At 38.6% G+C, this 10,232-nt stretch overlaps 1 protein-coding gene across 1 annotated transcript in view; it reads right to left on the reverse strand.

Annotated features, from left to right (window-relative positions):
- The window catches only part of nos1 (nitric oxide synthase 1 (neuronal)), a 58,110-nt gene that overhangs the window by 21,269 nt on the left and 26,609 nt on the right, over positions 1-10,232 (reverse strand). The window contains exons 8-17 of the mRNA XM_014011140.1: positions 9,569-9,710; positions 9,339-9,478; positions 7,552-7,726; positions 5,800-5,901; positions 5,293-5,487; positions 5,047-5,132; positions 4,435-4,579; positions 3,510-3,614; positions 3,373-3,431; positions 2,595-2,711 (exon numbers count right to left, since the gene is read on the reverse strand). Coding sequence (XP_013866594.1) covers positions 2,595-2,711; positions 3,373-3,431; positions 3,510-3,614; positions 4,435-4,579; positions 5,047-5,132; positions 5,293-5,487; positions 5,800-5,901; positions 7,552-7,726; positions 9,339-9,478; positions 9,569-9,710 — 1,266 coding nt within the window. The remainder of the gene's footprint in view (positions 1-2,594; positions 2,712-3,372; positions 3,432-3,509; positions 3,615-4,434; positions 4,580-5,046; positions 5,133-5,292; positions 5,488-5,799; positions 5,902-7,551; positions 7,727-9,338; positions 9,479-9,568; positions 9,711-10,232) is intronic.

Raw genomic sequence — 10,232 nt, forward strand, 5'->3', positions numbered from 1 at the left:
ACATCGTACAGTATTTTTACAGTCTTTATTTTACAGTTAAAATATGTGTTTATTAAATAAAGTCTAATGTTACAACTAATCGGGGATCCCTTTAAGAAACATCCGATTCTTCTCAACAGTCTGGGTTGTTAGCCATTTTAGCAACACTCTCTTCACATTCAGACATTCCCCTTTGACATCACTTCCTGTCACTTCACAGGCAAATATCCTCAACAACTGTTCATCTCAGCGACATGAAATTTATTTTGCAACAGTATTTTATCGATGTCCTCTTTCTAAAAATGCATTCATATGTGTTACAAAATTTGACGTCACAGGCACTTTAATGTCACTCCTGTGTTGCGTCACAGTGAAACACAGCAGTGATGTATCCAAACTTAAATATCAAAGATGATCATCAACATTTCTGTTGTCTCTTCCTTAAAATTTCTGCAGAATGGCCAAAACAGCGTCATCCCAGACATGTTGAATTCAAGAGACTTGAATGTGATAACTAGATTTGCAAACACAATATATGGTGATGAGTTTTCTCCTCTGCTGTGACACTTTGTCCTGAGTGCCACGTCCCCATCCATTTATGCCTCAATATATTTAGCTCCTGGATTTATTTATTATTTTATTTGTCAGAATCTTGTCGTCTTCTGTTGTTCCTGGGATCTGCTCCTGATCTGTCCTGTCGGTTTAAAGAGTTTAGTCTCCACCATCAGTCTGCCTGTTCCCTTGCCTGCAGGGGAGTCGCCTTTTCCTGCAACCGTGACAGAAATTAAATCAGCTAGAGGTATTTTAGAAAGAATTAAATAAAAAAAAAAAACAGTCAAAAAGCCTTTGTGCTTTCTATACATTATTCAGTGAAAACAAACAAAAAAAAAACAATTTAAACTTTAATAATAGAACATTATTGATAAGGGTTTTGGTGTAGCCATGAAATTAGTGGCTTAAAAGCACCACTAGAAGTGCTGCTTAACATTTTTCCAGTAAAAGTGGTGCCTCTGCCAGGCGTTTTAACACTAATGCTCAGGCCACCTTTGACCCTGCTTACTGACAGAGCAAGAAGATCATCTTTAAAGATCCGGAGCAAAGTTGTAGAAATTTCCTGGCAGACTCAAGAAGGTGTAAGATTGAACAAGCGCTGAGGTAAAACAAGAGGTGGAGGTGGCAGAGTACAGAAAGGGTGCACAGCTGGCAGACTTCCAAACCTGAAGGAGTGCATCAGTGGAGTGGAAGGATGGCAACAGGCTAACTGAAAGAGAAATCGCTGGATGAAAGCAGGGACGTGTAAATTCAGAGGAAAATAGTGCTGCGTTTGATTACAAACTTGGAATTTTGACTTTGGTTTTTGAAAAAACAAAACAAAACAAAGAAAATGCAAGCAGAAGTCAGATTTTCCTTTTAGGACCTCAGCTAAGATTGGTCAACTTCAACGAATTTACCAAAAAGCCAGTTTAACAAAAAAAAAATGTTTTTTTCTTTTTAAACTTTATTACTGTGGAGGACTGAAATTGGCATAATTATGAATAAAAGCAGAAATATATAACTGGACCAATAAATAAACACACTTAAAATACACCAATTAAATTAAAAAAGGTCAACTTTACCTCATATTTCATAACTTCATTGACCTTCATATTTACAGCTATAATTTTTAGCACATAGTTTACATTTTTACAATTTTTTTAAATTTGTTTTTCCTATAACTTGTACCTTTAAATGTTTATATTTAACTTTTTTTGTAATTTTTCCCGCAAATCTTTATTTCCATGTGTTCCTTTTACATTTCTAGCCGTTTTTACTTAACCTTCTGCATTTCTGCCTCATTATGTAATAAGGTGGGCGGAGCTTCTTGAGTCAACTCTTCTCCTATTGGTCAACAGACAGGAAGGAGCAGGATCCCTGTGCAGATCTACTCTGCATGCAGCTGCCTCAGTTTAGTTTCAAGTTTAGTTTAAAACAAAGTAACAAGTGTTTTCCCTCTTGCCTTTTGTTTTTAACTAAACTTTAAGCTGGAAAAATAAATATGTCAACATTTTAGGTTTAATTATTTATTTGTTGGTCCATTTATATATTTCTGATTTTATTTCTAATTATGTGAGATTCGGTCCTCCATATATGACTGCTAGGAATATTAACAAAACAAACAGAAAAGCCATCCCAAAGGGAGCCATATTTGTTTTGTCACCTTTTCCATCAAATGCACAGAGGCAGGAAATGACCCAGATATCTGACTTCACACTTGTGATGACATCAAACACAGCAGTATTTTGACAGCTTGGAAAAGTGGATGTGGGAAATGTGTCAGACCTGCAGGAATGGCTCATAATAACGGTCGAAAACTGAAAAAGACCCAATCCTCTTGAAAGAAGTCGCGCTTTAGCTTCACTAAAGCCAAATTTTATAGTAAACGTTCTCATCACCGTTATTACAGCAGCTCCTTTAGCAGTATTTCCTCAAGCATGATTTTATCGTGAAGAATGTCCAAATTTTCACTTCATCTTTGCTTTACTTTTAACTCGTATTTCACAAAGCATTGCTCAGACAGAAATGTTTACTAAAACATTTGACTGTAAATCATTTATTGCTCGGTCAGAGTTGTTTACCTGACGTTAGCCAGAGGCCCAGTGCTCTCAAAGTTGATCCTGGCCTCTGGCTCATCGCTGGAGGACTTGCGCGTGTCGGAGTGCGAGGACACGCTGTTGAAGCGGACCTTGTAGCTCCTGTGTGAGGCGAAAAATCACATGAACGGGGCAGATTTTATAACTCCAAAGAATAAACAGCGTTGAAAAATGTGACCCATCATACCGAAATGAGGATTAAGTCAAATTTGGTCAAAATGACCTAATTACATTTTCARATTCTTGGCTTTAAAAGCTACATTTTGATACCTGGATCATTCTGATATCATAATTAAATCCATATATAGGACTTAATTTGTCTTATTGGTTACAATAATACATAAATATTTGGTCTGAATTCTAATTTTATGTCATTTTAATGAGGAATTTTTTATGTCCTTATAAAGAGGAAACCTCAAATTATATTTGAATATTGAGATTTCCCAGCTGAAAAAAGAAACAAAACATTGCTAGCTCACAGGGAAAATCTCAAAATTTTAAGGCGTTTTGCCTCAAAATCAGGTTTTTTGTTGCTACTGCTCAAAAAAATGCTTCAAAATTTTGTTTTATGATTATATTTCAGATAGTTCATTCAAATGATACATTGATAATACATTTATTCATTATATTTTGACAAAATGCATTTTTTATTAACATTTTAGTCAAAACAATGTATTTGCCTTTTTCTCCATACACCACTTTTGGACTTAATCCTCGTTTCGATGTGATGGGTCACAAATACAACCTCTAGACTTCAGCTCACTTTCTGTCTTCTGTGTTGGAGGTTGGGTGGCGCATTTCCATTAAGGCAGCTCCAAATTTCTACATCAACACATGAGAAATGGTTAACAATCTCTGCTGTGATGAATAAACAAAACTTTAGGAATATTAGCTACGTACCTCTCCGTTTTCAGGTGGGTCTCCGTTGCCAAATGTGCTGGTCACCACTAAAACCAGCGTCTCGTGCTCCAAGTGCACCACATCGTACTCATCCATGGACATGACCTGCAGGGTGAAAAGACATCACTATGCAGCGAGACTCAAAGCCAAGGTCTGGTTTTTAGCACCCCTCCTCTCTGCGGACTCCCCACAACAGATGCCTCGAGCGTGTAAATTAAGGCCGAACACACAGCCCTTGGCAGAGGAGGAGGTTGTAATGACCACTCTGTCCTCGCCTCTAACGAGATGATAATCTGCTGCCGTCCGCGGTGCGTGTCTGCTACGAGTCGCGCTTGGCTGCACGCGTGCACAGGCGTTAAGAGAAAACTGGATTTAGCCGTGCAACAAGAAAGATTGCCCCCCCCCCCCCAGGCGTTGACTTCTGCCCTCCACTTACACACCCACACCCGGTGACACACGCTTTGCATGCATGAGCGTCTCCTTGTGATTGATCGCACAGGGAGGGTGGAAAAAAAAGAGGAAAGAAAATTAGGCTGCAACCTAGAGGGAAAGCATGGAGTGCATGACTGAGAACATCTTTTGCTTTTATTCCCTCCCCTTTTTTTGTGTTAACAGATTGGCACAGCCAGGGGTGCCTCAGGATGCTGTTTGAAACAAGTGCGCTGCTCAACGCTTCAATGGTTAAAATCTTGCTTCTGACCTGTGGCAGTTTACTGCAAGAAAACTTGATCTAAATTTTCTTCAATCCTTTCGTCATCTGTGCTCATCTGCCATCTGCACGATTTGAGCCGGGGAGGCGAGAGAGGAGGGCAAGTTTTTTGAATTTGTCTTTTTTTTTTCAATTAGATGCTGGTGAAATTATCACTGAAATATAAACTCTTGCTTGACTTTTGGCAACAATGATGCAAGGCAGGAGCAAGCATACCTTGGCGTCGAACGCATGCTTGAAGATTTCACACAGAGTCTTGGCGTATTCTTGGGATTTGCCCGTCTCTGTAGCAAACAGTATGGTGGCTTTTACCCTCTTGGCCATGGCTTGGCCCATGAGCTTTGCGGAGAACTTTACAGCCCTGTGGAGGTGATGAGAGGAAGGATGCGGTGAAAAGACCGACCAGGGGTCTTGAGTGATTTGAGGGCACAGTTTGCAATCTTTTTTGTCTCCCGCCACCATCACAAAACATTTGTTGTTGTACTGCTGCTGCAGGCAGCTACGGATGGATAACAGTTCTGATTACCTGGCTTGTAACATCCTTGGGGCAATTATATTATTAGCAGATCATACATGCACTCGAGTGAATGCATACACAGAAAAAAAACCACATTGACAGAACTCTGATTGCTCCCAGTGGGGTTGATTGGAAGGATTTCACTGCTGAGTACATCAGCTTACCTCTCGTGGGTTTGGCTTCTGTCAGAAAAGTGATTACTTGTTTAAATAAATACATACACTTTATTATCTTTAACATTTGGAAATGCGTTATACCCTTGGCTCCATGCACAAAGAAGACTAAAAGAAAAAGAATGATATTGAGCGTACTTGGCAAGCTTCTTGAATCCGATGGCTCTTTTCTTTGTCGGTGTCCCGTTGACTCCTTTCCACACATGGGTGTTCCAAGGATCGGGCTTTTGTACATGGAAACAGCAACAAAATGCTGATTAATTGAAGGCTACTCTTTCAGAAAAAATCTCATTTGTGGTTTTCGGGGCTTTCTTTTCAGACCGAAGCATTCGAATCTGAAACGTTGGCTCATAAATGACCAACTTGACTGCCCGTCCCTCTAACCTGGTACTCAAAGGATGGAGTGAGGTGGTAGTTGAGCATTTCCTGGTGAAAAACCGGCGTGATGCTCCCTGACATTGGAGGCACAATCCACACCCAGTCTCCGGGGCAGCCTCCTCTCACTCGATACTCATTTTCCATGTGCTTCATGAAGGACTCCGTGGCTGAGTGATGGTCAACTATGGTCACTTTGCAGGTCTGAAACAAGATTCACAAAGAGCCATTTGTATATAAAAATGTCACTTTGCAGCTAAAAGTACTGCATTCAGCAACTATTTAAACATTTTATCTTTATAAGAGTGTCCAATTTTAATGTATCTCAATATACCTTTGAAGTACAGCCTTTAAAATGTAACATTTTCTGTTATACAGACATATCCGAAGCATATTGTTGATAAAACTGCTCATAAAAATGTCACAATTTTCATAAAACATGCTGCAAATCCAATATGACTGTAGCCACTCATTTTGGCAGCCAATAAACAATAAAACTGTAAATGATGAAGCCACCTGGAAGCTGTAGAGAACAGCAATATTAATTTCCACCAGTGCCTGGTCTTTCCAAAGGGAAGACGTCTTCCTGGTGTCCAAGCCCATTTTTTCAGCAACATCCTACAAAAAAATGTAATAAATCGCAAAAGGGAAATGACTGTCTTGATTTAAAAAAATTAACTGAATCTAAGAGTTTAAAGTAATACAAAAAGTCTAAGAAAACATCTTTATATTAAATAAACTTTCATAACAGACGTGATTTTATCCATTTTGTCACATAACTGGCAAATTTTCTTTCAAACTTGGCTCGGCAAAAGGGAAACAGGAAGTGACATCAAAGGGGAACTCTTACTCCCTGGTCTTTATTTAATTAACTCTGACTCTTCTTCATCTCTCAAACATCAGATTCTTCTCTACAGTCTGTAGCTACATTTCCATTGACCACGAAAATGCGCAAATTAGAATTTCGAAAATAAATTTGCTCAATGGAAACACATCAATTTCGAAAAAAATTATGTTTTTTGACAAAAAGTGTTTACGCTAGGATGAGGTGGTATTTCGGCCGTATTGAAATTGTTTTTTTTTTTTTTGCAAAACTGCAATGGAAACACTTTTTTTGCATCATGGGAATCGCGTGATCAACAACCATCTGTTTCTACTGGCGAAAAAGACGACGACGAAGAAGATAACAGGAAGTAGAAATAGTAGCAATATCACAGAAGTAGTATAAAATAGTAAACTCACCGACTACAATTTCCCAAAAACACAGCATACATAACCACTCCCAAGTAGGGGCTTGTCTCTGGAAAGCCTTGATTAAAAGACGTCGACGTCTCATCTGATGAAGAGCGCTAGTGTCGTGGTAGCAACATGCTATGTGTTTACATCCATCGCCGCCATGTTTGTAATGACTTATCGCGAGAACAAGCGTATTCATGCTTGACTTTAATAGCATTTCTTACATAATGGAAACACCGCAGTTGCGAAGCTGTTTTTCGACATTAACAGAATATCGACAAAGTTTTGCGCACATTTGCAATGGAAACACAGCTAGTGATGTTAGCTGTTATAGCAACGCTCTTCACCTGCAAAAATACCCCTTTGACATCACTTCCTGTTACTTCACATACAAATATCTCTCAACTGTTCATCTCAGCAGTGTGATTTTTTTTCTGCAATATGTCATCAATAGTATCTTTCCAAAATGCGTTTATTTTTACTACAAAAATTTGATGTCACAGGCGCTTTAAGGATGTTTACTATAGAGAGAGAAATCTAGTACACAAGCCTATTCCTCCATCACTGCAAACAGTTTTTATACGTCAGTCATAAGATGAATCCATCAACGCTGGCACCCATGTGCCTTGAAGTGCTCTTCATAGTTGGACCCCTCTGGTTTAGTCTGAATCTTTTGGAAGGGAAACCCTCCGTCTCACTTGTCTGAACACTGTCATGTGACACATGCAAAAATAGCAATCAGTTTGCTCAGCATTTTCCTATTCTATATCACAAATTCAATTTACTGCAGAGGATTTGAAGATTTAAGTGTTTAAACTGAGATTTATCACACAGAGATTATTTCTCCACAAAACTTGTAAATCAACTTTCTCTCCAGCATGCGTGGCTAGGAGGAGGACAACGTTCTGAATGGATCCTTTGGTGACACAACACATGCTCCTCTTGTCACAAGGCTGCAGTCAATCTGTGCCTCCAACTCTTTCCTCTTTCCTTAGATGCAAAACATCCATTCGTTCTGGCACGAAACACTACCTCCAGAATGTTGTAGCGCGAGGTGTCACAGAAGTCCCTCACGCCGATCTCGGTGCCCATGTACCAGCCGCTGAAGGGGCATCCGGGGAACTCCAGACCACCAATCTCCAGCAGCATGTTGGAAACCGCTGGGAGACCGTACCACTTCAGTTCCAGGTCTTTAAACCATTCAAACCTGAGGAGAGGAGACACCCAGGCAAAAAAAATATACTAAAGTATATTTTAAATAGACTGCATTTTACAGAAATATATTTTAATATATTATCAATAAAATATACTTTTAATGATTATATTCAAAATGTAAAAAAGTTTATTTCAAAAACCATACTTCAGATATGTTATTTTAAAATATATTTCAAGTACACTTTATAAAAATATATTTTATTAAATACACTTTACATTTAATTTAAATATATTATTTAAACTATACTTTATATATTCTTTTTTAAATATACTTTATATGCCCAGGCAAAAAATACTATACTAAGTATACTAAATCTAAGTATACTTTAGTATACTTGAAGCTGCACTAATCATCAGTATACTTAAAGAGTGCTATTTTGGAACAACTAATTTAATACTAGTTGTATTTAAGTTGTACAAAAGCACAATTTTAAGTGTATTAAGTATACGTTTAAATGCTAAAATGGAACAACTTTAAATTTACTTATTACACTTTAAGTGTATAGACATGGATATACGCTTAAAGTGTACTAAGTATATTTAAATTTGTTCCATTTTAGTCTTTAAAAGTGTACTTAATACACTTAAAATTGTGCTTTTGTACAACTTGAATACCACTAAAGTATATTTAGTATCAAATTAGTTGTTTCAAAATAGCACTCTTTAAGTATACTGATGATTAGTGCGGCTTCAAGTATACTAAAAAGTATACTTAGATTTAGTATACTTAGTACAATATTTTTTCACCTGGGTAGCTATGTTAGATTATTCCAATCATCATTTTCCCCTCTGAGGACGGAAAATCAATCATTGCCAATTTAGCATTATGCTCTGACCATAGCATCTTTGGGAGATTGTGTAATTGCAGCAGAGTGCGGCCAAAGCTAACATTAGCACATAGAAATCCAGTTTTTAAGGCTTTTTAGTACTGGGCAGAGCAAGCTGGATCTGTTGCAACCTTCAGGGGGATTGATAACATTGCTTTCAGTGTGTTATTTGTTCAATCTTGTGTAATGATGAGACACTATGTGAAGCCAAAGCCCGTGCCAAGCGGCTGCTAGCGCCGGAGCCCAGCTGATGCAGGGCATGGGAGCTGGCAATTTTCGGGAGGGTCTGGCAGGGAGCTCTGCGTGTCAAGTGATTCTGCAAAAATCTCTCAAGCATGTAACCATGCTGTGATGCCTCGGACTGCATCTTCATGCCTGTTTAGAGCAGCAGTAAATTATTAACTGGGATTAAGAAGCTACAGTGACAAAGCAAAAAGCTGTATGGGATCTGTTCTTTGGCTTTCTTTCGACGACAACAGAAAAACAAGTTTTATCGTGGGAAGAGAAAACAAAACAATCAAAGCAGGAGGAAGCTTGAAATCTCACTAACAAGCCCCTTGGCTGCCATAAATGCTGGCATTTTAGGAGATAAAAGCAAAGTTGTGCTTTCTGAGAATAATCAGCTTGGATTGTGACAATAACCAAATCAGATTCCTTGGCAAGAAAGTTCTCCTTTGTTAAAGGAAGTGTTGTAAAAAGATGTGCAAGTGGGTGGATATCCTCAGTTTGTATTTCTCAACATTTTGTACGTTTTTAAAAGACGAAAGTACGACTCACTTCGGATGTGTGATTGGCACCTCCAGAACCAGGTCTTCAGGGATCTCAAACAGCTCCGGATCATTACCGTTGGCTTGCAGGAGAAGTGGAAGGACATCGAATCGACCCTTTGGAGCTTTCCATCCAAGCTGCATGCAGATCTAGTGACCAAAAGTGTCATATTTATTTAACAAAAATAGACCAGAGATTCTGCAGCTTCACTGATGTTAAAGATCTGGACCCTCGTGTACCTCTGTGAACTCTACGTTAGCAGGGTCTCCAAGGATGCTTCCGTCAGGCTGTTTGTAACCTGCGTAACGAATCAGCTGACTGTTCCACACACGAAAATCATGCCTCCCGTCTGTCCTTTGTGGAAATATAGTAATAGCTGACCTGGAACATGAAAAACACAACAGATAAAAATGTTAAGTTTCAGGATTTTTTAGAAAACACACCTTGGGATTTCACTGCAAACTTCAGACCAGCCAAACTCTGAGAGGTCTCTTTAACCTAACCTAACTTAACCTAACCTAACCTAACTTACAGTATACTGGGATTTAAGAATTGGAATCCGTACCAGATTAGTATCTAGTACTCTAAAAGTACATGATAACAGGACACTAAATACAGAATGAAACCAGAGTTACTACATGTGTAATAGGGCTGCCTTGATTAATCGACGACGAATCGATTATTAAAATAATCGATGACTAATTTAATAATCGATTAATCATTTTCTTTTCTTTTTTTTGTTCTTTATTTTGTTTTTCTCTCCAAACTGCTTTGACACCTTCCACTGCCACATCTGCCTTTCTGTCCTTGACACACATGCACAGTAGTGGTAACTGGGGTAGGCCGTGGACGTCACAAGACATTATACAGACAGGTTCTGGTATCATGGCTACCTGACAACAG

This window comes from Austrofundulus limnaeus, unplaced genomic scaffold (genome assembly GCF_001266775.1).
Source record: "Austrofundulus limnaeus strain Quisiro unplaced genomic scaffold, Austrofundulus_limnaeus-1.0 Scaffold77, whole genome shotgun sequence".
NCBI lineage: Eukaryota > Metazoa > Chordata > Actinopteri > Cyprinodontiformes > Rivulidae > Austrofundulus > Austrofundulus limnaeus.